General features: G+C 38.0%; 1 protein-coding gene and 1 non-coding gene across 7 annotated transcripts in view; both read left to right on the plus strand.

Annotated features, from left to right (window-relative positions):
• POLA1 (DNA polymerase alpha 1, catalytic subunit) overlaps positions 1–26,061 on the plus strand; it is a 303,907-nt gene that overhangs the window by 42,490 nt on the left and 235,356 nt on the right. For all 6 annotated transcript variants that reach the window (XR_014835833.1, XR_014835834.1, XM_085008764.1 and 3 more), the window contains exons 17-26: positions 2,178–2,239; positions 3,994–4,083; positions 5,984–6,100; positions 7,254–7,429; positions 10,271–10,400; positions 10,885–11,004; positions 12,320–12,419; positions 14,031–14,155; positions 19,918–20,067; positions 20,767–20,889. Coding sequence is in view for 4 of the 6 variants with exons in the window: in XM_085008764.1 (XP_084864890.1) it covers positions 2,178–2,239; positions 3,994–4,083; positions 5,984–6,100; positions 7,254–7,429; positions 10,271–10,400; positions 10,885–11,004; positions 12,320–12,419; positions 14,031–14,155; positions 19,918–20,067; positions 20,767–20,889 (1,193 nt within the window). In the remaining 2 variants the exon portion in view is untranslated. The remainder of the gene's footprint in view (positions 1–2,177; positions 2,240–3,993; positions 4,084–5,983; positions 6,101–7,253; positions 7,430–10,270; positions 10,401–10,884; positions 11,005–12,319; positions 12,420–14,030; positions 14,156–19,917; positions 20,068–20,766; positions 20,890–26,061) is intronic.
• LOC146394512 (small Cajal body-specific RNA 24) lies at positions 13,390–13,519 on the plus strand. Its single transcript, XR_014835938.1, has one exon.

The following is a 26,061-nucleotide window of genomic DNA, read 5'->3' on the forward strand; positions in this document are numbered from 1 at the left end:
TTTTAAGATGTATTGTCTTAGTAACTTCCACATATGGAGTAGGGGTATTAACTCTAGTCACTGTGCTGTACATTACATCCCCAAGACTTAGATACTTGATAACTAGGAGTTTGTACCTTTTTACCCCCTTCACCCATTTTGTACTCCTCTTGGCCACACTGCCCCTGCCTCTGGCAACACTGTGTGTTCTCTGTATCTATGAGCTCATTTTTTTTTTCCATTTTCTTTTGTATTTCTTTGATTCCACATATAAGTGAGATCATAAGATATTTATCGTTTAGCCTGACCTTATTTCACTTAGCATAATGCCCTCTAGATCCATTCACATTGGTGCAGATGGCAAGATTTCCTTTTTATATGGCTGAATAATATTCCATTGTATAAATACACATTTTCTTTATCCATTCATCTATTGATTGACACTTAGGTGGCTTCCATATCTTGGCTCTTGTAAATAATGTTTCGGTGACCACAGGGGTACATATATCACTTCAAGTTACTGTTTTCATTTTCTTTAGATAAATACCCATAAGTGGAATTGCTGGATTATATATAGTCAGTCTATTTTTAAATTTTTGAGAAAACTCCATTCTGTTTTCCATAGTGACTGCATCAATTTACATTCCCATCAACAGTGCACAAGGGTTCCCTTTTATCTACATCCTTTCCCAAACTTTTTTAGGGCCGGACCCACGGCATATGGAGGTTCCCAGGCTTAGGGGTCCAATCAGAGGTACAGCTGCTGGCCTACTCCACAGCCACATTAGATCCGAGCCTAGTCTGCGACCTACACCACAGCTCACAGCAATGCTGTATCCTTAACCTACTGAGTGAGGCCAGGGATCAGACCCGGCAACCTCATGGTTCCTAGTTGGATTCGTTTCTGTTGCACCACGACTCCCCCACACTCACCACTTGTCATTTTCATAATAATCCTTCCAACAGGTGTGAAGTCATAGCTCATTGAGGTTTTAGTTTACATTTCTCTGATATTTTGTTATGTTGGGTACCTTTTCAGGTACCTTATTGACGTCTAATCTGTATGCTTTCTTTAGAACAATGTCTCTTCAGCTCCTATGCTTTTTTTTTTTTTTTTTTTTTTTTTTTTTAATGCTTTTAGGGCTGCACTCGTGGCATGTAGAGATTCCCAGGCTAGGAGTCGAATCAGAGCTACAGCTGCTGGTCTGTGCCATAGCCACAACGACACAGGATCCGAGCCACATCTGTGGCCTACACCACAGCTCATGGCAATGCCGGATCCTTAACCCACTGAGTGAGGTCAGGGATCGAACCTGCAACCTCCTGGTTCCTAGTCAGATTCGTTTCCGCTGCGCCTCGACAGGAACTCCCAATGCTCATTTTTTTAATCAAGTTTGGTTTTTGTTGTTGTTGGGTTTTATGAGTTTATTAAAATATATATTTTTGATATTAACCCCTTATATATGATTTTCAAATATTTTCTCCCATTCAGTAGGTTGACTTTTCATTTTATTGATGGTTTCCTTTGTTGTGCAGAAGCTCTGTGCTTTGTTTTAGTCCGACTTGTTCAGTTTTGCTTTTGATAACCTTTGGTTCTGGTATCAGATCCAAAAAGTAATTGCCAAGATTAATGTTAAGGAGCTTACTGCCTATGTTTTCTTTTAGAAGTTTCATGGTTTCAGGTCTTCTGTTTAAGTTTTTAATCCATTTTGAGTTAGTTTATTGTGTGTGGTGTAAGGTAGTTTTCCAGTTTTTTTCTTTTGTATGTGGCTGTCTAGTTTTTCCAGCATCATTTATTGAAGAAACTGTCTTCATCATATGTTCTTGGCTCCTTTGTCATAAATTATTTGACCATGTTTTGCAAAGGTTTATCTCTGGGCTCTCTGTTATGTTCCATCGATCTGTATGTCTGTTTTTATGCCATACTATTTTGATAACTGTAGCTTTTGTAATATAGTTTGAAATCAGAGAATGTGATGCCTCCTGTTTTGTTCTTTCTCAAGGTTGCTTTGCTTATTCAGGGTATTTTGTGGTTCCATGCACATTTAGAATTGTTTGTTTTGGCACTTCTTTAGGGACTAGGGGGAATTTCTATATCAGATGGTTTCCATTTAAGGAACATGCAATGTACATGTACGTTTACGTCAACTTGGACCGAGATGGCTGTTGGAATCTTTATATTTTTTTCCTTTTTACAGTTGTGTCTAAACCAAAGGATTGTATTTTTCCATATGATTTCAAAGAAAACATTAAGGAAAAGGTAAAGAACTCATTATTTTTCCTTTTATTTTTTAAATGATTTTTATTTTTTCCATTATAGCTGGTTTACAGTGTTATTTTTTTTAATATGAAATATGTATTTGTTTAAAAAGAGAAAAGGAGAATTCTGTGGATTAGTAGAAATGAGCTATTTTATATGTTAATTTATTTGATCTGTTCTTGCTAGATTGGACTGTGGCATCCATTAAAAATGTATTAGAAATATAAAACTAGGAACATTAATGGTGTTTAAATGTTTCACCCCCCATGAGAATAATGGGATTCAACACCTTATTAATAGGTGGATTGTCTCCAATGCTTCTTCAAACAGATTACTTTTTTGGGGAAGTGTTAGGTAAAGCTCTCCCCAGTCTGAATTTGGGAAAGCTGTGGATATTAAAGGGGACATGTATTGGAAAGGTTGATGTGGCTGGCCATAAATGATCAGTGATTTCTAAACTCCCATTCTCCTCCGTAAATAAGTTTTCATGGGTCCTTAATAAAATGGCAGTGGGGGAGTATAATATGGTGAGTTTTTATAAAAGTAAATGTATTCAGTAGAATTTCCTTTTTTGGAGGGTGTGTTTTTTCTTTTATGGAATGCTTATGTTGATAAATTTTTAGGTTTGTTTTCATTTTTTTAATGTCCTCACTTGACAAAATTAAAAGTTAGCAACCTTCCCAGGTTCCACTTACTTTCAGTTGGTTTGAGAAGTCCACTAGTCTGAGTTTACTACTAGATCAGGCTGTTATTTACAAAGTGCTCTGAATTGGTAAAATGACCTAGGAAAATTCACTTAGAGTCAAACAGATATTTTTTAGCCAAGGTAGTTGTAGAAAACATAGCCATCAACTTCATTTTAAGAGTGTCTTAATAAGAGTGGGTCTTTTGTGTGTGTGTGTGTGTGTGTGTGTGTGTGTGTTTTTTTTTTTTTTTTTAATCTTTTTGCTATCTCTTTGGGCTGCTCCTGTGGCATATGGAGGTTCCCAGGCTAGGGGTCGAATCGGAACTGTAGCTGCCAGCCTACGCCAGAGCCACAGCAACTCGGGATCCAAGCCGCGTCTGCAACCTACACCACAGCTCACGGTAATGCCGGATCCTTAACCCACTGAGCAAGGGCAGGGATCGAACCCGAAACCTCATGGTTCCTAGTTGGATTCGTTAACCACTGCGCCACGACGGGAACTCCAAGAGTGGATCTTTTGAATACCTGATTTATAATGTGTAATCCAAGTGGAAGCCTTTTGTGTGCAGATAGGTTTCATTTATACTTAAGACACTTAGAATTCTTAAATCTATGTTTGTTTTTAGTCTTGTTTCTTATTTGTAGGTTTTTACACCACTACTTGGGATTAGTTTATACAATCTTTGGGGTCTCTTTATGTGGTAAATACATAAACAGCAAAGTCTGCCAAGGATTATATAGGAAAGTAAGTAGTGTTTTTGATAGGTACTCTGATTCTTATGCTATAAAACTTGTCCAGATGCACAAGCTTGTCTCCCTACGGAGGGACATTTCTGCACTTGATAGTGCTTAGCACTTAAAATTTTGCTTCATTCACATGCTTATTAGTAGAATGAGCTCCTCAGAGATTTTGTGCAACTATTACTAGAATCAAAAATTTCATTGCTTTGTTTAGTTTTGAAATGGATGGTTTCTTTTAATCCTAAGAAATCTTATCTTGCTTGGGCAAGGAGCCAAGGAATGGTACTTGAGAGTAAAGATAAGTGACTGGTATGTTTTTATCTAACAGAATGTAAAGGTGGAGGTTGCTGCAACAGAAAGAACACTGCTAGGTTTTTTCCTTGCAAAAGTTCACAAAATTGATCCTGATATCATTGTGGTGAGTAGATGTTTGATTGCATTGTGGGGCAGCTCTTCATTCGTTAGTTTTTTTCAGTGTGACTTGGTTGGTACTTTTTGAGTAGCACAGAATCTTTTCAGAGTGAAATGACCCTGTGGACTGGTATGAATTGCTATACTTACTGCCAACAGAAAGGAGAAAAAAAATCCCAGCCCACTTTAAGAGAGATTGTTTCCCCCCTCTAATATAAAAGCAACTCGTGCATTGCCATTGAAGCTTAGACTACTCTTGTAGTTTACAGCTAAAGAGCAGCCAAGAAGTAAGTAAACTCCTATCAGCTGTTCATATCTCCAAAGTTTTGACTTAGTGGTCCAGCTATACAGTGGTCACAGGAATGAATCCCCTTGGTTTGGTGCAAATCCCCAAAATGTAAGCATTTTAATATTATGAGCTCAGTGGATCTCTATGACTATTCTTTGAGAGTTCATGGCTAGGAATCTTTTTTCTTTTTGATGACTGAATATGCTCCCACTAAATAGAAGTAATAATTCATTGAGTTGTTTTGCCCCACTTGGAAGGGTCCTGAAACAACATTTTGCTTTATGTTTTCTTGAGTCTTCCTTTGTTTGTAGACTCCTAGATAGGAGTTCTTCCTCTTGTCTTTTTTTTTTTTTTGGCAGAGGGTGTTAATGGACCATCAAATTATATTGTGCTTTTGTTTTTTTGGTGGGGGGAGGAAGTAGGATATAAATGCCTATGTTTTAAGTGTGTTTTTGGTAGTTTGGTTACCTCGAAGCCTTGTGAAAATGTTTGCCATATATTTTTTTGTGTTCATTTTTGCTCTTGGACACTTCTTGACAACACCGCAGCCAAAGTACTAAGAGCCTATGGGTTGTTAGTGGTGTCTCTGCACCCCGTTCCTATATTTCAGGACCCATCATGAAAATGCTGGGAAGATTCTGTCCATAGTGCCCTCCTCTGGTGCTCTGGCTCAGCACCGGACCCTCACCCAATCTCTGCTAGCCCCAAGGAGATGTCTTGGAGTTTAGGGTAGCTGGCCTGCCTTAGGGTGTTAGAGCCAAGTCTGTGGTAGAGCCAAACCAAAGTAAGAATCCTGACATGGGTTTGAAGTCCCTAATCTCAAGCATGAGAATTTGAAAATGAGACTTCCTCGTGTCCTCTGGCTCTCTTAATTTAATAGACAAACCTGCTGTAAATGTATAGTGATAAATATTAACCAAAATTAATAACAAGTCTATTCATTGATTTTGAAGATCATCTAGTTTTTTAGTAAAGAGTTCACATGATGGAAACTATTACAGACATGGAAAATTTGGTTACATTTTTGTGATTTTTCTGAAATTGGGATGGTTTGTTTTCCATGTTTTCAACAAGTTTCTTATTTGAACTATGGAGTGATATTATTTTGTTGCTCATATGTGATTAAGAGTCTAAATGAGCCGTGTTTGATCTCAGTTGTTTAAGGAGGAACTAGATGCAGTTCCTGAGTTTCTGAGAAGTCTCTAAACTATTGCACAGTGTAGGTGGGTTCTTAGTTTTTAAGGAAGTAAAATGGAATTGTTCGAATACAGTGTTTACTGATCACCTAAAAAGTATGGGGCATTAAAATTTGCATTTGCCTCTGAGACTGTGAGGCATGAGCTGCAAATTAAAAGACATCATATGAACCTTGCATCAATTAGGATAAAATAAAGTTTATTTCAGCAATCTGCTTAGCAGTCTTGTTAATGTCAAGGCTAATGAGTGCTGCTGATGAATAAATTCCTGAAGAAGAAAGGACCCCAATCGGAGGTAAGCTCATGATGCCTTCAATTAGAGACCAGAAAAAGAAAGGGCAAAGAAATTCTATGCATATGAAGATAAATCCTCTAATTTGCGTTTGTTACAACATTATTGGCTGCCTTCTTTTTCTGACTAGGGTCATAATATTTATGGGTTTGAACTGGAAGTGCTGCTGCAGAGAATTAATGTGTGTAAAGTTCCTTACTGGTCCAAGATAGGTCGGCTGAAGCGATCCAACATGCCAAAACTCGGGGTAATAATAATTTTCAAAATCTTCTCTGCTTGGCTTCTTTGACTAGGGATCGGTTGCCTTATAATAGGACATTTTAACCTTGGCACTAAACACTTCTCCTTTGAATCTAGCATTTTATTGGTAAAACAGTTTTAAAAATCAGCTCTTAGAATCTGGAGACAGCACGTGTTTGTTAGCGCCACTTGGGCATGCCTGAGAGCAGAGCCGAAGTGGGAAGGATGAACGGGGAGGTGGGAAGGAAAAACACGCGGCGGGGGGGGGGAGCAGACGCTGAGTGTGCAAGAAGGCAGTGGGCTGCGCGTGCCTTCTGTGTTCGCTCTCTTGCACAGCACATTCTCACCGGGGTTGCAGAGCTTGTTCAAGATCTTCGAGCTAGTAAAGGAAAGAAGTAAAAAATTTGTACCCAGGCCCCGTCTGACTCTTAGAAAGCTTGTGTACTTTTCATTCTACCTGCTTGCTTCACTTGAGGGAGGTTGTGGTGGTTTTTGTATGACGCACCTTTGTTTCCCAAACCTGACACTGCTCAGTGCTTGAAATCTTATTTTATTTAAAGGTTTTAAGTAAAATGGCATGAGAACTTAAGAATCTGTACTTTTTATCATCCTCTCCAGAGGGTTCTGCTGCTACAGATGGGAGTTGGGGGCCAGTGCTCTTGGTTCTTTTCCTGTTCACTCTCTCTAAGGTCACAGAGTCGTTATTAACACTTCATCCAAACACTTGGTTTGCTAACGCGTTAACCCCCTTCAAGGTTTTTTATATGGCATCTTCTCAGTGAGGTCTATCCTGACCCCCCTGTTTAAGATGTAGTACTCCCAAATTCCTTGTTCCCCTTGCCCTGTTCTATTTTTCTCTTTTCCATATACTTAATTACCTCCAAAAATGATATAATTTCTTTTTTATTGTGTTTTTCAAATGAGATCAGGTATCTTTGCTGTTTTGCTCACTGCTCTATCCCTATATTCCGAGGGCCTAGAATAGTGTCAGATATATAGTCAGTGCTGAAAAATATTGGCTCCGTGGCTGAATGAATGCACAAGTGGAAGAATGAGAGTTTGATCATCGTAATGTTGGGGCTAGCCTCCAGGCAAGGTAGAAGGAAATGTTCCCGGTGTCTGCTCTTCCATGGGATTTGCTTTTTGTCCTCCCCTTGTAGGGCAGGAGTGGATTTGGTGAAAGAAATGCTACCTGTGGCCGAATGATCTGTGATGTGGAAATTTCGGCAAAGGAATTGATTCGTTGTAAAAGCTACCATTTGTCTGAACTTGTTCAACACATTCTGAAAACTGAAAGGGTTGTAATCCCAATGGAAAATGTACGAAATATGTACAGGTATGATCCTGGGTGCTTCAGAATTCGTCTGCTTGAAATTAGCCATAGCAAGGTGCCAGAATCTTCCTTAGGCTGGAAGAACAGGAGCCTGTGGTGCTGTGGATGGGAAAATTGTCTGTCTTTATGTCAGCATCACTATCTCCATTACTTTAGTAATTTGAATTATTTTGCTTTTTGAATTATTCTAATTTTATCAGAATATCTCCCTCATTTAATACCATCTTGATGTTTCCCGAGAGCAGTTTGGAAATTGATGTGATATTTTGGTTTCCATTAATTCAGAAATTAATGCAAATATTTTGGAAATATAAAAACTGAGAATCATTCAGTTATTTGGAGATATCGTTGATTATTTCTTTTTTCCAGCATTATTGAGGTCAAATTGACAAATCATAATTGTATCTTATTTAAGGTATACAACTTGATTTGATATACATTGTGAAATAATCACCAGTTGAGCTATTTTTTTTTTTTTTTGGTCTCTCTTTTTTTTTTAGGGCTGCACCCACGGCATATGGAAGTTCCCAGGCTAGGGGTTAAATCAGAGCTACAGCTGCTGGCCTAGGCCACAGCCACAGCAACGCCAGGTCCGAGCCATGTCTGCAAGCTACACTGCAGCTCATGGCAGTGCTGGATCCTTAACCCACTGAGTAGGGCCAGGGATCAAACCCACATCCTCATAGATACTAGTTGGGTTCATTACAACTGAGCCACAGTGGGAACTCCACAGTTAAGCTGTTTAACATATTCATCACTTCACATGACCATTTTTTTTCTTTCTTTTTTTGTGGTGCAGATGCTTAAGATTTACCCCCTTAGGAAATTTTAAGTATACAGTACAGTATTTTTAACTGCATTGCTGTACATTAGATTTCTGGAACTTAATCATTTTATATAACTGAAATATTGTGCTTGATTATTTCTTTTTTAAAAAATATTTTAATTAGTTTATTCAGCTAGTCTCCTGTTGATGGACATGTAGGTTTTATTTTTTTTAAAGCACAAATAGTATATTTAAACCTGTTTGTACTTAAGGTTTTTAAAAATCTTTGCATGTACATGTACATAGCTTCTAATTTTATTATTATTTTTGCTTTTTAGGGCTGCAGCCAAGGCATATGGAAGTTCCCCAGGCTAGGGGTCGAATTGGAGCTACAGCTGCTGGCCTACACCACAGCCACAGCAACACAGGATCTGAGCCGAATCTATAACCTACGCCATAGCTCACGGCAACGCCAGATCCTTAACCCACTGAGTCAGGCCAAGGATTGACCCCACATCCTCATGGATACTAGTCGGATTCATTTCTGCTGAGCCACGACGGGAACTCCCTATTAATTTTTTTTATAATGTGCCAATTTTTTCTGTGCAGCACAGTGACCCAGTCATACATAAATATACATTCTTTTTTATATTTTCAATTATTTCTTAAATAAGTTTTCTCCTGCGCCTCTGGGCACTTCTCATTCTTTTCTGCCTGTTCTTCCTGAGTCCTCAACCTGCTTCTCTTTCTGACTGGGCTCCCTCTCTGGGTGACTTCTTCGATTCTCAGGAATTTCAATACCACGTGAGTGCTGCTGCCTCCTGCCAGCATGTGTTCACCCTCGGCCTCTCCTCTGAATTCTAGGCTCATGTCTCCACCTGCCTCTTCTACTGAATGTCTGATATAAATCTTCAGCTCACAACTTGTTCCAAAACTGAGCTCCTGACCTTCCCTCCTAGGTCGCTCTTATTTTTCCAGTATTGCTGGAAACCTGCAAAGTCACCCTTGGCCCAGGACCTGTGAGGCTTCTATGAATACTGGCACCTTCTGTTCCATGCATCGAGAAATCTTGCCAGCTTTATCTTCAGAATATGTCTGTATCTGACTGCTTCTTTCCTCCCTTCCATTGGACCCCCCCTAGTCGAAGCCTCTTTCTTCCACATCACTCGGTGTCACCACTGGTTTCCTTGATTTTGCCCTTGACTCCTTGCTTTCTGTTCTCAACCCAGGAACCAGTTTTGTCATGCTAAGGTTAAGTTAGATGTGGTACTCTGCTTACAATGCCCCAGTGGCTTTGTTTTATTCAGAGGTTAAACGAAAGTACTTATTTTGATTTACAAAATCCTATACACTGGGTCTCTCTGCCATCAACTCTATCCTTACCTTCTGCTGCTCTCCCTCGTTCTTTCTGTTGCAGCCATTAGTCTCCTGATTGGTACTGGAAGTGCCAGATTCATGCTCAGTTCGGGACCTTTGAATGTGCTGTTCTGTCTGCTTGGAACGCTTTTCCCTCAGAGATTCCCATCCCTAAGGACTGCTTTCTCCCCTTTTCCAGGGCTTTATTTTTCAGTGAGATCTTCCCTGGATCCCTAAATAAAATTTCAGTCTCTGCTCCTGACACTTAATATTCCCTTTGCTTCTTACTTTTTCTTCTTACCGCTTAGCATTATTTAACATATCATATGTGAAAATTTTATTTTCTATTCTGTCTCCCCCATGGGGGCAGGAATTTTTGTCTGTTTTAGTCACAGCCAGCATCTAGAACAATGCCTGGCACATTGTAGGTATGTTATACCTATTTATAGAATGGAACAAATGAAAGGATTTAGGGAGTTTTCAGATGGACATTATAACTTTAGCTTTGTGGGATTTTTTTTTGTGTTTTAGAGAAGGGCGTTGGGGTCAATGTTATGAATGAATTCCTGATTTCATACTGACCTTATTCATTCAGATCTGAGATGCCATTACTCTGAAGTTACTTAGACCAAAAATCTTTCATAGTATTTTATGGAGTTCTGATTATAGTCATTGTTTCTTTTAATTATTTGATTCTGTTTTATTCTTACTTTTCTGTACAGTGAATCTTCTCATCTCTTGTACCTGTTGGAACATACCTGGAAAGATGCCAAGTTCATTTTGCAAATCATGTGTGAGCTAAATGTTCTTCCATTAGCATTGCAGATCACTAACATCGCTGGGAACATTATGGTAAATTTAACTTAGAAAGGGGGGAAAAGCATTTCCTGTTGGATCCAGTGTTTTCTTGGGGTAGTTGTTATATGATAATGAGTCTAAATGCATGCTTGTAAAATGAGTAACTTGTATTCTGAAAGCTGGGCTTCTTTTGTAAAATGAAGAGAACTGCTTGCGAGAAGGGGAGGAAAGGCAGGTGCAGTATGTTGAGATTTGGGTGAACATAAGGATCATCTCTGACATCTGGATTTGTCTGATTTGTGGAATGGTCCATTTGGGAGTAAAGAAATAGCCCCGGTTGTCAGTATTTTAAGTTCTCTGTCTCCTTTTAACTATAATACTTAAAGCGCTAGAAGTAATTTAGGGCTGTTTTTTAAAGCAGCCCTTGTTATGAGGAGTGATTTTGAAGGAGGTGCTATGATTAATTTTACCAACTCAGAGTTGTTTTTGTTTATTGTGATTTTGAGCTTAAGTTTTAAAGAAAATTTCTGTTTAATAGTCTAGGACACTGATGGGTGGACGATCTGAGCGTAATGAATTCTTGTTGCTTCATGCATTTTATGAAAACAACTATATTGTGCCTGACAAGCAGATTTTCAGAAAACCTCAGCAAAAACTGGTGGGTCCAAAATTGTGTAGTGTTTTGCTTTTTCTTATTCTCCCTTTTTATTACCTAGATAGATTTTTTTTTTTGCTTTGATAACACCTACACCCAAAATTAATTCCCTACATACTGTAGAAACCGTGTCATGCTTGTTCTGTTGTTTGTGTGTGGTCATTTCCTTTTCTCCCGTTCTCTACAGATAAAATTATTTGTGACATATGAAATTCTTTGAGGGAGGCATTAGGCCTCTCTGATGGAAAGTGTTTTGCCATGTTAGCCCTTCCCAAGTTAGATACCAGTTGAACCTTTTATTTTCTTGAGCCTATAAGCCTTTATTTTTGTGTTGTTTCATTTTTACAATCGGGTTTCTGAAGTGGACTCCATCTTGTTGGAAGTGAAACCTAGCTATTGTGTTATCAACACCAATAGTAATTGATTCAGAATGGAACTTTAATGTTAAAATGATTCAGGTTCTTATATTTGCTTGTTTTATGTACCTTATCAAAAATTAGTAAAGGAATTATTAACTTAGATGAGTTTGACTTCTGCTGAGTTAATTGAATGTTGGCTGTTAATAAACTACTTTTTTGGGAATGAATTTTGAGTATATGGACGTATTTATTTTAAGGTGTCCATATTCATAATCAGAATAATATCTATATAAAATATTTTGTTTTTACATCATGAATGTGAGAGTAATGAATTTAAGAAGACTCTCAGAATCTGAAATTTTACATAAAATGAATAGTTGAATTTTTATTGTCCGTTGATTTAAAGCTGTATTTTTTTTTATTTTTTTTATTTCTTTTTTTGCATTTTAGGGCTGTACCCATGGCATGTGGAGGTTCCCAGGCTAGGGGTTGAACTGGAGCTACAGCTGCCAGCCTACATCACAGCCATAGCAACACAGGATTCGAGCCACGTCTGTGATCTATACCACAGCTCATGGCAACACTGGATCCTTAATGCACTGAGCACAGCCAGGGATCGAACCCAAAACCTCATGGTTGCTAGTTGGATTCATTTCCACTCTTCCACACCGGTAACTCCTAAAACTGTGAAGTTTTATGAATTCAAAAATATTTTAGAGTAGAATTGGCATATTTATTTACTCAGAGTATTTGTTTTGGTAACTACCATGCTTGGCATTCATTTGGATTCATGAACATATTAGCAATAACTGTCTTTCCCCAGAGGTATGATCATTAACTAAAAGTAAAGGATGGTGGTTAGAACTGTGTATTGCAGTTGGAAAGGGGAGAATCATGAAACTGATAAATTGGTTCGTTTAGTTGCTGGATGGTGAAGTTATCTTTCCATCTGCTATTAGGGAGATGAAGATGAAGACATCGATGGAGATGCCAGTAAATACAAAAAAGGGCGTAAGAAAGCAGCTTATTCTGGAGGCTTGGTATTGGACCCCAAAGTTGGTAAGGCTGGGCAGTGGATTGGTTTGCTCGCCCCTGGTGTTAAGGAGCTTCTTCATGCAGAGCTAGGCTTGAGAAACGAGGAGACCTGAGTTGTGTTTTTCTAGGCTAGTGAATAGGTTTGATAATGACCTTATTTATTTTCTTATGTTCATGTGAAAATCCTGTTGGCCAGTCATTTAACATGGAATTACTGTGAATCTTTTTTTTTTTTTTTGGCTGTGTTCCAGGAAAGCTTTATTTATAGACATTGAAATTTAAATTTTAGTATAATTTTCACATATCGTGAAATAGCCTTTTTTTTTTTTTTGACCATTTAAAGATATAAAAACCATTCTTAGCTCATGAATGGCACAAAAGGGGGTAGGCTGGATTTGGTCTACGCATAGTTGGCCAACCCGTGATTCAGTATTTAGCTGTTTAGCCTTTGGTGGGAGTGCCTCTGTTTTCTCCCATCCACGCTGGGGCTCTGCCTCTGTCCAGTGTGCCAGGCCAGTTCAATTGGATAGCATAAAGAAAGTATAGGCAGTAACTACCAAATTGAACTTTAACAGGAGAATACCTTTTCCCTGTTGTCATGAATATCAAAGATGCTTCATGGTACACAGAAAAGATGAGAAAAATATTTGATTTTTAACATCTCAACCATTAAGTGCAGTTGAGTAGTATTGTTAATTATATTCACATTGTTGTGCAGGAATTAATGTGAATTTTATTAAGTAACTTGACCTCTGGGGTAGGAGACATTTTTGACAGAAGTGATTTTATTGTTAGTTGTAATGAGATAGAGCAGTTGTCCTTTGGTGTTAGATCTGGCCTTGTATTCTGGCTCTGTGATCTTGAGGCTGCCTGCGCATTTTCCATTTAAAAAAAAATAGATTCCACACATGAATTTAAGGAATAAAGGTGACTAGTATAGTGCCAGGCACAGAGTAAGTTATCACTGTATGCTTGCTGTTGTTATTATTAATTATGGACATTTATTTTTATTCAGTTTCTTCTCAAGTTGAAGATAACTCTTTGTAAATGTCCTAGAGAAATATAGTAGCTTTCTGTTCACCCTTTGCAAGTAAAAAGGGTGGATCGTTCCACTACTGACATTTATGTATACATCTCTCATGTGATGGCAGCAGTTTGGGTATAGGTAATGGGTTGCCTGCTTTATTCTTTGAAGGTGTGATTGTAAAAAATATATATATATATATATATAACCACTCCCCAGTATAGATCACTAAACATTTGGGGAGCAGAGACAGAGAGGATAAGTGGGAGGGAATGCCTTCTTGAAGGAGAATTTAACAACACTTTTTGGAAATGGTGTGTCACCTGTCTAATTGATATAGGAAGGTGTTTTTCCATAATAATTGTGTGTTTGGGGACAGCTAGGGTTTCAAGGCCAGATGGAATCGCGTCTTTTTCTTTGGTGACCTGACTTTTCCTCTAATCCAAGTCATTTTTATGGATTGGCGGTCAGCTCCTTTTTTCCTTTTGTCTACCTCACAACTCTGGATAGTAAATCCAAAGTGCTGTGGTACTTTCAATGTGGTGTTTTGCCAAGTCTTTTTTTTTTTTTTTTAAGAGAATTTTTGCAACATGTGACTTTTTTTTTTCCAGGTTTTTATGATAAGTTCATTTTGCTTCTGGACTTCAACAGTTTATATCCTTCCATCATTCAGGAATTCAACATTTGTTTTACAACAGTGCAAAGAGTTGCTTCAGAGGCGGAGAAAGTTACAGAGGTTTGTATTCAACTGGAGGTTCTTGAAATTGAGATTAAAAGTAGTGCTTAAAGAAGGAAGATAACCTCTTAAAAGATAACATTATGTTTTTCTTAGTGGTCAAAAAAGGGGGAGGGGAGTTCTCCCTATGATGCAGTGGGTTAAGGATCCAGCATTGCCATAGCTGTGGCGTAGGTCACTGCTGTGGCTTGGATTCAATCCCTGGCCTGGGAACCTCCATATGCCACAGGTGTGGCTGAAAAGAAAAAAAAAAGAGGGAGGGTGAAGGAGGAGGGTTGGTTAGAAGGAGATTCAGATTGGTTCTATGTCTTTTTTTTTTTTTTTTTTTTTTTGCTTTTTAGGTCCGCTTTCGTGGCGTATGGGTGTTCCCAGGTTAGGGGTCTAATCAGAGCTATAGTTGCCAGCCTATACCACAGCCACAGTAACGCAGGATCCGAGCCGTGTCTTTAACCTACACCACAGCTCACGGCAACGCTGTATCCTTAACCCACTGAGAGAGGCCAGGGATCAAACCCGCAACCGCATGGTTCCTAGTTGGATTCGTTTCAGCTACACCGTGACGGGAACTCCCGGTTCTATGTCTTCTTTATTCACTATGAATATAATTCATGCACTGTACAATTTCATCCACCTAAAGTGTATAGTTTAATGGCTCTTGGTGTAGTCACAGAGTTTGCAGACTACAGCACAATCAGTTTTAGAACATTTCTTTATTCTCCAAAGATACCCTTCTGTTTTAGCTCTAACCTCCCTCAATCCCTTTACTCCTTCCAGATCTAGGCAGTGACCAATCTATAGCCTCTATAGATGTGTGTATTTTTGTATATTTCATCTAAATGGAATTATGTGTCCTTTTTTTTTCTGGCTTATTTCACTTATGCTGTTTTCAAGATTCGTCTGTGTTGTAGTATTAGTATTTCATTCCTTTTTATTGCTAAAGAATATTCCATTGTATGGATATATGTCACATTTCTTTTATTTTAGAATTATGTTGTCATTATGCAGAAATGCCTGCTGGGATTTGATGGGATCCATAGATAGTTTGGGAAATAGTGCCATCTTGACAATGTTAAGTCTTACTAATCCATAAAAATTGGGTATTTCTATTTATTTAGGTCTTTAGTATATCGTTCAAAGATGTTTTCTAGAGTTCCCGTCGTGGCGCAGCGGAAATGAATCTGACTAGGAACCATGAGGGTGAGGGATCCATCCCTGGCCTTACTTAGCGGGTTAAGGATCTGGCGTTGCTATGAGCTGTGGTGTAGGTCGCAAATTCGGCTTGGATCTGGCATTGCTGTGGCTGGGGCATAGGCCGGCAGCTAACGCTCCAATTCTACCCCTAGCCTGGGAACCTCCATATGCCATGGGTGCGGACCTAAAAAGCAAAAAAATTAAAAAAAAAAGGTGTTTTCTAGTTTTCAATGTACAAGTCTTGCACTTCTTTTATTAAATTTATTCCTAAATATTTCATTCTTTTTGGTACTGTTGTAAATGGAATTGTTTTCTTAATTTCATTTTTGGATTGTTCATTGCTGGTGTATAGGAATATAACTGATTTTTGTGTATTGATCCCATATCCTGCAGTTTTGTTCAACTCATTTATTCTGATAGTTTTGTGGATTCCTTAGGATTTTCTGTATACAGGATCCTGTCGTCTTTGAATAGAGATAGTTTTAATTCTTTGTTTTCAATCTGGATGCCTTTTTTTTTCTTTTTTCTTTTTTTCTGATTGGCATATCAATCTTTATTATTATTATTATTTCTTTTTATTTCCCCAATACATTTTTTTTTAACTGTACAGCATGGTGACCCAGTTACACATACATGTATGCATTCTTTTTTCTTACATTATATGCTCCATCATAAGTGACTAGACGTAGTTCCCAGTGCTACACAGCAGGATATTTCTTTTTCTTGCTTAACTGTCCTGGCTGGAGCCTTCAGTGCGGTGTGGATAGAAGCGACAAAAGTAGACTCTGTCGTCTTGTTCCTCCTGTCATTGGGGGAAGGCTTCTGGTCTTTACCATTAAATATGTTAATTATGGGTTTTCCATGACTGGCCTTTATCAATATGAGAACATTCCCTTCTAGTCTTAGTTTGTTGGGTGTTTTTTTTTTTTTTTTTTTTTAATCATGAAGGAGTATTGGATTTTGTCAATTACTTTTTTTTTCCTGCATCTATTGAGATGATTATATCATTTTTATCCTTTATTCTTTTAATATGGTATGTTATATTGATTTCTAACTAATTAATTAATTTTTTTTTTTATGGCCACACTGGCAGCATATGGAAGTTCTTAGGCCAGGGATTGAATCCAAGCCCCAACTGTGGCAATACCAGTCCTTTAATACATGGCAGCCCGTGCCTCTGTAGCATCCCAAGCCTCTGCAGTCAGATTCTTGATCCACTGTGCCATGGTGGGAACTCCTTATATTGATTTTTCTTTGTAGAACCAACCTTTGTTCCTGAGATAAATGCCATTTGGTCTTGGTGTATAACCCCTTTGGTTTTGGTATATAGTCCTTTTTATACTTCGCTGGATTCTATTTGCTAGTATTTTGTTGAAGAGTTTTTTTTCCCTGTATTCATAGGGCTGTTGGTGTGTAGTTGTCTTCTTGTTATGTCTTTGTCTGTTTTTGGTATTAGGATAATACTGGCCTCAGAGAATGAGTTGGAAAGTGTTCACTCCTGTTGTGTTTCTTGGGAGAGTTCATGAGGCATTCATTTTAATTCTTGTTTGATTTTCAGCAGTGAAATTATCTGGTCTTAGACTTTTTGATTTCTAATTTAGTGTCTTGTTATAGGCCTCTTCAGATTTTCTCTTTCTCCTTGAGTCAATTTTGGTAGTTTCTATCTTGCGAGAAATTTGTCCATTTCATCTAGATTATCAGATTTGTTGGCATAACATTGTTGATAGTTATTCCCTTTAAATCACTGTTATTGCTTTAAAGTTAGTAGTGATATCTCTTCTTATTCCTAATTGTAGTAGTTTGAGTCATCTCTTTTTCTTTGTCAGCATAGCTAAAAGTTTGTAAATTTTATTCATCTTTTCAGAGAAACAGTTTTGATTTCCCTGATTTTCCTCTAGTGATTTTTTATTCTGTTTCATTTATTTCTGTGTTTATTCTTCTTTTCTGGTTTCTTTGGTTTAGTTTGCTCTTTTTCTGGTTTCTTAAGGTGGAAGTTTAGGTTATTGATTTGAGATCTTCTCTTTTAATATAGATATTTACAACTATAAATTTCCCTACAAAGCAGTGCTTTAGCTTTATCCCATAAGTTTTGAGATGTCACACTTGAGTTTTTATAGTGAGTCCCCTTTCTCATCAGGCAATCGTTGATCTGACTTGTCTCCCCAAAGCTTTGTCTGTTCTAGAACCTAATATAAATGTAGTGATAGCATATGTACTCTTTGGTATCTGGCTGTTTTGTTCAGTGTGATGTTTTTGAGATTGATCCATGTTGTTGCATTGACTGTAGTTCTTTTCTTTTTGTTGAGAAGTATTTCACACTTTATGTCATCTCCTAAGATGGGCATTTGGATTTCAATTATGGTCTGTTGTCAGTTTAGGTCTATTATTAATAAAGTTGCTGTGAACATTCTTCAGATCTTTTTGTGGACGTGTGTTCTCATTTCACTTGGGGGGAGAATATACCTAAGGAATGAATTTGCTGGCTTGTATGGGCAGTGTATGTTTAACTTGATGAGAATCTGTCAAATTTGTTTTCCTGAGTAGTTGTACCTTTTTACACCCTCGCTAGCTATATAGGCGAGTTTTCTCATCTCCAAGACTTGCTATTTTTAGGCTTTTAAATTTTGACCATGAAAGCATTTCTTAGCAATTCTACCCACTAAACATCCTCTTCAAAAGAATCTTTTTGAATTATCTCACATGGATTTTAATCTAACCAAGGATCATTCGGTCAACAATTTTATGTAGGGCTTAATAACGTAATACGTGGTTCTTCATATATAAACCTATATACAGCCCACTGTTAGTAGGAATTTGATTAGATTTGGTTCTCTAGCAGTAAAAGATGTAAACTAACATTACCTCTGTGTGGTTTTTTTTTTTCTCTGCTTTTCTGTAATGCGGCAAGGGATGTCTTATTTGCTCTCTAGCTGCTGAGTTTACTTGTCTTTTAGTTCCAAAGACAGTCTTGGGGCTGTTTTTCAGTCCCAGTTCCATATATCCACAAGGGAGGGTCTTAGAGCCTTGCCTGGGTTGGTGAACATGCCTGTCTCTTAGCTGTGAGCACAGGTGTGCGTTCACATAGTACAAATATGGCTGCTAAGGATGGGCCTTTGTGTGGGACTAGAGGGTAATTTTACAGGGAGCGTATTGGGAAGACATTTCGAAAAGGTAGTAACTGCCTTTGATTAGTAATAGTCTTTGGACTCTGTCCTGCTACTGTGTCAGCATTATGATAATTGCCATTATCCAGCTCCTCCCTTCCCCCCCGCTGCCATTTTGTTTATTTGAGCTATCCAGTTTGGATTCTGGATAAAAATCCATTTCAGAGTTGAAAGGGACTTTCAAAGTCATCTAAGAAATGCTGTGCATGTTGCAGTTTATAGGTTCCATGTCGTTTTCCTGCCAGTAGCTCATTCCTGTTGGTCTTCAGAATAGCTAGTGCCACACAGCTAGTGCTGGTAGGGCCAGGCGTGGATTGTAAATTTCCTGATTTCAGATCCTTTCAGTTTACTTTTTATCTGACCTCCATAGTTGTTGTAAATAAATCGGAATTTGTACGAAAATCTCTATTAGCTTTGCTATCATCCTCTGCTATATTGGAAAACAGTTGGTCCCTGTTAACTGTCATGAAATTGTTCATTTGAAGTTATTGATCTTTATAAAATCAGATATTTTGTAAAGACTGGGTTATCAAATAGCATTGACTTGACATACTTTAAGCCAAGAGATTTATTTTTAATTTTGAACCTTTGAAAGGGCAAATATGCCTGGCTTGTCCTTGCAGCCTGTTAATAGAATTAATGGAGGCTTGAGAAAAGTGGTCTAATGCTTTTCCTGCTTTTGCCTGCTGTAAATTTTAACATTAGACTGCTGGTTACTCTCTTAAAGTATTGCTATTCTTCTACCGATTACAAAACAGTTTATTGATAAAAGGTACTTTATAAATACTGAGGACTATAAATGTATTAATTTTTAGAAACAGCATATGGCCTATTTCAGCATGGGCTTCAAATTCCTAAAAGAAATATGCCGATTTGGTATTTAGATATTTTATTTTTCAACCTAAAACATTTACAATAATTGCTATGATACCCCATAGTTCAAAAATATTTTATAGCATTATGTGTGGTAGTGTACATGGCTTAAAACAATAGTTTAGCTGCTGTTTCTTTCTTTCTTTCTTTTTTTTTAATCTTAGAGGTCTCTCTTGTATTTTTATTTTAAAAAACAATTTTCCCGAACATGTTGCTCCCCAATCTGATTGAAGGGAGGAAAGGAGCATGTGTGAAAATTCGTTTGTTTTAATGCTACCTATGTTTGTCAGTACCTAGAGGGATGGGTGGTACTGAGAATGATGGGCTGATAGAACTGGATGAAGAGAGGGTAGTGTTTTGTTCTGCAACCCTTTCAGCTCTTTCTTCTACCACCCATGCATTCTTGACCATTACTTAGATGAGAAAGTAGCCTTTCAGGATGTGATCATGGGGTTAAGCTCACACAAGATATGATTATAGGAATTCATTTCATGAATGTGTGATTTGCCTGAAATTTTTGTCATTGTTCATCAGGATGGAGAACAAGAACAGATCCCTGAGCTGCCAGATCCAGGCTTAGAAATGGGCATTTTGCCCCGAGAGATCCGGAAACTGGTAGAGCGGAGGAGACAAGTGAAACAGCTCATGAAACAGCCAGATTTAAATCCAGACCTTGTTCTTCAGGTATATCTTTCCACTAAGCCATATCTGAGTGACAGTCTCACCTTTTACAATTTGATTTTCTTTCTTGTTTGTTTTGTTTGGTTTGGTCTTTTTATCTTTTCCAGAGCTGTACCCTCGGCATATGGAAGTTCCCAGGCTAGGGGTCTAATTGGAGCTGTAGTCACCAGCCTACTCCACAGCCACAGCAATGCGGGATCCGAGCCTCGTCTGCGACCTACACCACAGCTCACGGCAATGCTGGTTCCTTAACCCACTGAGTGAGGCCAGGGATCGAACCCACAACCTCATGGTTCCTAGTTGGATTCATTAACCACTGAGCCATGATGGGAACTCCTAAAATTTGATTTTCTAGGAGTGATTTAAACCTGATGCTGTGGGCAAAAGCATGTGCTTATTTTAAGTTTGTGGGTAAAAAACAGTTCAGAAGCCCTAGAATGCCTCAAAATGCAAAACATCTTTGTCTGCACAGCTATTTCTGATCAAGATCCTTCTGACTTCTTGGAGCTTTGGTGCCTGTGTTTACTTGCTTCTAGGAGGTCAGAGAATCAGGGATTTGGAGGATGGGTTGACTGTGTTAAGAATTCTTTTTTCCAGGGATATTGAAGGTGTCCCCTTCTTATTGGTGAGCTAGAAAATACCTAATGTAATGCTTAAGCATCTGCAAATATTGTTTGTCTTTTGTCTTTGTGTGGCCTGCAGTATGACATTCGACAGAAGGCTTTGAAGCTCACGGCAAACAGTATGTATGGCTGCCTGGGATTTTCCTACAGCAGATTTTACGCCAAACCACTGGCTGCTTTGGTGACATACAAAGGAAGAGAGGTAAATGGTGTAACATTCCCATCGCTAAAAATGGGAGTATTTTTTAACTATATACTATGGGATGGGAGAACCAAAGAGTTTGTTACTTAGTTATATAGCTTCAAATACTCCTTAGGACAAATTTGAGACAGATAGGCTTTTAAGTAAGGATTCATTCATATATTTGTGTGTGTGTGTGTGTGTGTGTGTGTATTTATTTATTGAGCATCTTGTTATGTGCTGGGGATTGTTCTAGCTACTGGGGATAGAGTGTCAGACATGACAGGAAAAGTCCTTGTCATGAGGCTCACATTCTCTCTAGGGCAGGGAATGCGAGGGGCATTGGGTTGGGAGACGGTCATTTGGGAAAGCAGACTGTAAATAAGTGAATAAACCAAAAAATAAGAGAATATGACAAGTAAATGCTCTGTAGCTGCTGAAAACTGGGTGATAGGCTGAAGACTGAAGATGGCTGCCTAGTTTAGATTGGTCAGAGAAGGCTTCTTTAGGAGGTAACATGAATGAGTGAGACCTAAGTGACATAAAGGAGCTAGTTTTTTTGCTGATGGATTAGGTTGGAGTGTGAGGGAAAGGAAGAAATCAAAGAGGATGCCTCCATTTCTAGTGGAACCATTAATTAAGATGGAGACATTGGAGGGAGAAGGATTAAGAGTTCTATCTTGAAATTGTTACCTTTGAGATTTATAATGGATCTGTAGGCAGCTAGATGTGTAGGTTCCTGGATGTTGCAGGAATATATCAGGACTGGAGTTATGGATTGAGAGTAATTGATTTTAGAAAGATAGGCACTAAAATCTTCATCTGCTTTAGCATCACATTTATGGATCTTCCTTAATTTGTAAAAGAGTAGTTATGTTAAATATTAAATTCCATTTGACTCCAGTAAAGGATTGATTTCTCTCAGTGGATTTAAAAGGAGCTAGTGGCTATGGGCAAAATGCTCATGCTAGGGCCCTGGATTCAGAATACTCTAGAACAGAGGTCAGCAAACTACAGTCCATGGGCCTGCTCCAGCCTGCCCTCTGTTTTTATGAATAAAGTTTTATTGTCCCACAGCCACACTCATTCATTGAAGTATAGTTTTTTTAATAGAGCTGCTTTTGTACTACAACGGCAGGATTGAGCAGTCAAGATAGAGACTTGCATGAACTGCAAAGCTGAAAATATTTACTGTCTGGTTCTTCTCAGAAAAAAAAAAACTGGCTAACCCCTGCCAGGACTGTCTACTAGCACTTTGAGAGGATGAAAACGTCCATCAGCAGTATTCAGTGCAGTTGCCACAAGCCGCAGGTGGCTAGTGAGCATTTGATAGCCAACTAGTGTCAGCCAGCTGAGGAAGTGGATTTTATTTATTTATTTTTGGTCGTTTTAGGGCCCACCCATGGCATATGGAAGTTTCCAGGCTAGGGGTCGAATCAGAGCTACAGCTGCTGGCCTCTGCCACAGCCACAGCAATGCCAGATCCTAGCAGTGTCTGCGACCTATACCACAGCTCACAGCAAACACCAGATTCTTAACGCACTGAGCGAGGCCAGGGATGGAACCTGCTTCCTCGTGGATGCTAGTCAGATTCATTTCCTCTGAGCCATGAGGGGAACTCCGAGGATGTGGATATTGAGTCATAATTAAAATAAATTTGACCTTAGTTATCAACTTATGGCTGGTGGCCACTGTACTGGACATAAGACACACTGTTCGGAGCCGCTGTTCTGCTGGGAGCCTGATCTCAGCCTTGACTGAGGGAAGATTGGGGAAGGGCAGAAAATGGATCAGACACCAGCTTTATATGAGAAGCTTTCAGATGCGTTATTTCATTAAAAGCCCACAAGAATCAGTCGATAAAGGTAATAGTATTCCCATTTTGCAAATGAGGAAGCTGATAAACTCAGAAGTGAAGGGTAACAAGTGCCTTTTTTGATTAGAAATCCAGATCTCCCTGATTGTTAGGCTGTGGCTACCTGAGTGGTGTCGGTTCCATCTCTGGATGTCTCTCCGGACTGTTTCTGCTTTATATTTTACCTCTTATCCATGGAAGAAGATCTTTTTTGATACTCATCTCCAGACAGAGGCCTTTTTTACTTGAGAAGATAATAGGTGTTTTAGGGGCTCTTTGAAATGAGGGAAGGATGTTTTCAGTTTCTTCGGCTAAGTTTACTTTAAAATTATTTAAATTTTATTTCTGTGTATGTATCCAGTGGCTTCTGATAGAATACCATCTTATTTTTGTATTAGGAAATGCACTCACTATGCCCCAACTGGGTGATAATACATGGGTTGACTATTGAGATTGGATCAAGGTTACTCTTAAGTTTCTCACGAGAGGCAATAGTTGACAATTTACTCCCTTGGAGAGTGCCTCTTGCTGTTGGGAAATCCCTGTTGTTACATTTTCTGCATTGGCTCAGAAACCCACAAGCTTAAAAGGGCACTGTTGATAATGATAAGCCCCAAATTTGTCCAATGATCTCCCCCACTCCCCTAATCCATTGTACTGTAAGGGCAATATTTTCGTTTAGCTGGATTTTTAATAGGGAGTTTAAACTCACTTTTGATTTTTCTGTTACATAAAATATAACAATAACAAATCTTAAAAAATAAACTATTTTTAAAAAACCCTACTCTCCCCACTCGAAAATGAGGCATTTCAGACAAATCTAGAAATAATCATATGTGATTTAAATTCTTGGCTTCTACTCTTCCCTTGTCTCTTACCCCTTTGCTCCTTCCCACAAATAAGAAATACAACAACTGCGGGAAATGGGCCTTTAAAGTAATCTGAGGTTAATGAGAAGTAATAATTATACAGTTGCTTCCTGGAAATCTTATTCTAGAAGAGGATTCGAAGCTACGTACAGAAATTATTTCCTATAATAAAAATGATTGTAACGTATTGGTGATAATTATTATTAGCACTGGCGGATGGAAATATTTTATGTGATAATCTCTATTTGGGTTTACTAGTATTTTCCATATGTACTCTTGGGTCTTTGTGAATTCAAGCATCTCTTGATTATTAAAGAAGTAGGAGGATCAAAGGGTATAAAATGAGAGTCAGTTTGCTGAGGTTTTTGAAATATCTTTGTAACTTATCAAACTTGATTTTTTTTGCATTAAGATAGAGTAGACAAAGTAATAGAGTAACCTGAAAATCCTAGAAATTGTTTGCTTTTAAAGTCCTTGTAGGATAAATTAGATTAAGGTTCAAGTGGAAATTAATGAGAAGGAAAGCTGGTATCATGTTATCTCAAAAGATTATAAAATTTTGCATTTGAATATGGATTAATACACAGTCTGGGGAGGCCTTAAGCCCCCATCCCTTTTTATTTTTAAGTCTATTTTGTGTGCACTCAGTTTGCTGGAATCATGCAGGTTTGGCTCTGGTGACCTAATAATTTCTGTAATCAAATGTATTATGGCTGCTAGAGTACTCAGAGTAATTACTAATTGTACTTTTAAAAACAGGTTTGTAATAAAAATGCTAATAGTTGTGTCAAATGGACATCAATATTGTCTTTTCCCAGGTGTGATCTTTCACACTTAAAGTCTTCTACGATTTTTAATTGCTCGGTGGTAGAGGAATTAGTTAATGGTTAAGGAATTGTATGAGGGACCTCATAGTGTGCAAGTTGTTTAAAAATAATGAACTCAGCGTTTCCAGAGAAGTAATGTGAAAACTTAGTTGACAGATAATCAAAAGTGAATCTATATAAATACCATCTATAGCTGTGTTTGTTCTCAGTGTATGTGTAGAGAGACTTAAAAAACACACTGAGTGAGTTGCTAAGTGGACATATATTTTAAACTACAGACAAAACGGACTAGTAGTCAAGTGACTGGTGTGGTAATAGAAGTGATTGTTCACTAGATGGCGATAGATACCCTGAGATCATTAATCAATTAAGGGTTTTATTCTGTGAACAATAAGTGAAGGCCATTTAGTGACAAAGATCTGTCCAAATTTTTGACATTTATTAATTTGGAAACTATTAAAGAAAGGACCAAAAGATTGTAATAGTATAATCTATTTAGTGTTTAAAATAATGATAGTTTTTGAATAATAAATTTTATTGATAAGAACAATCATTTAATGTATCATAGCAAGCTAATTTTTCTATTGAATAGCTAAATTCACACTTCTGGCCATGGGGCTAGAATACATGGCTCCCTCAGTCACAGTATCAGGCTAATCTAGAGAGAACTGAAATGATTTTGGTATGTAATTTTGCCTCTTTTAATTTGTTGGTTTTTTCCTTTTTTGAGGGATTTTAAACTTACTTGATAATTACAAGCGTACTCATTGCATAATCCTTAGTGGAATGGTAATATTTGTCTTTTTGGAATAATTAATACTTACTGACCTTGGTATTGTTTTAGTTCTGCACTCTGTTATTTCTGTGCCCTTGGGAAAATGATTTTTGGTTGGGATTTCTGATTGCATTTTCAAGTGAATGTATGTTCTAATGTTTGGGTGTAGAGCCCATGCATTTTCTTTTTCTCACCCAGTAGGCTGAAATGAGTCTTTGCCAGCCTGCTTGCCAACCAGTTGTAGACTGCCTAGGTTTCACTTGTGTTTGGAGCTGAAATTTGTGCATTTAGAAAATGTATCCAAATCGTTGCATGAAAACACTGCAGTCTGGGCAAGCCTTCTTGGGAGTCTCTTGGCAATGTGCTAGCACCTGTCAGGAGCCCTTCAGAATGGCCCTGGGACGGAGGGCTCTGTTGATGGCAGTGGCCAAAGAGAATGAGCGAGTATGCAGAATCTTATAATTAAATGCTAAAGGAAACTTTCAGCTTTATCTGGAAATGAGCACACATTTCACTTTTCCAGTCTTTCCTCTTAAAAAGGCCTTGTTTTAAAAAAAAATTAAGCGCAATAAAATAGTGTAGAGACAACTAAAGACCCTTTGCTCCCTACCTCTCTCATTTCTTTCTCTTCTTCGGAGGTAACTACTTTCCCACGTTTGATCTTGTCCTTTTTTTGTGCAGGGTTTTTTGCTTTTATAACAAGTAAGTGTACCTATACATGTGGTACCTTAAAAGTTTTTTTTTTGTTTGTTTGTTTTACCATTTATGTGTCATGCTATGCATATTTTTTGCAGTTTGTTCCCTTCTTCCTCAAAAGTAGGGGGAAATCCCTACTCTTTATACTGCTGTTTTTATTTTTTTGGCTAC

The sequence above is a fragment of the Sus scrofa genome, chromosome X (assembly GCF_054392235.1).
Source record: "Sus scrofa isolate SSC_HxYL_T2T_F1_AM1 chromosome X, Sscrofa_HxYL_maternal_Yorkshire_Landrace_v2.0, whole genome shotgun sequence".
In the NCBI taxonomy this organism is placed as follows: domain Eukaryota; kingdom Metazoa; phylum Chordata; class Mammalia; order Artiodactyla; family Suidae; genus Sus; species Sus scrofa.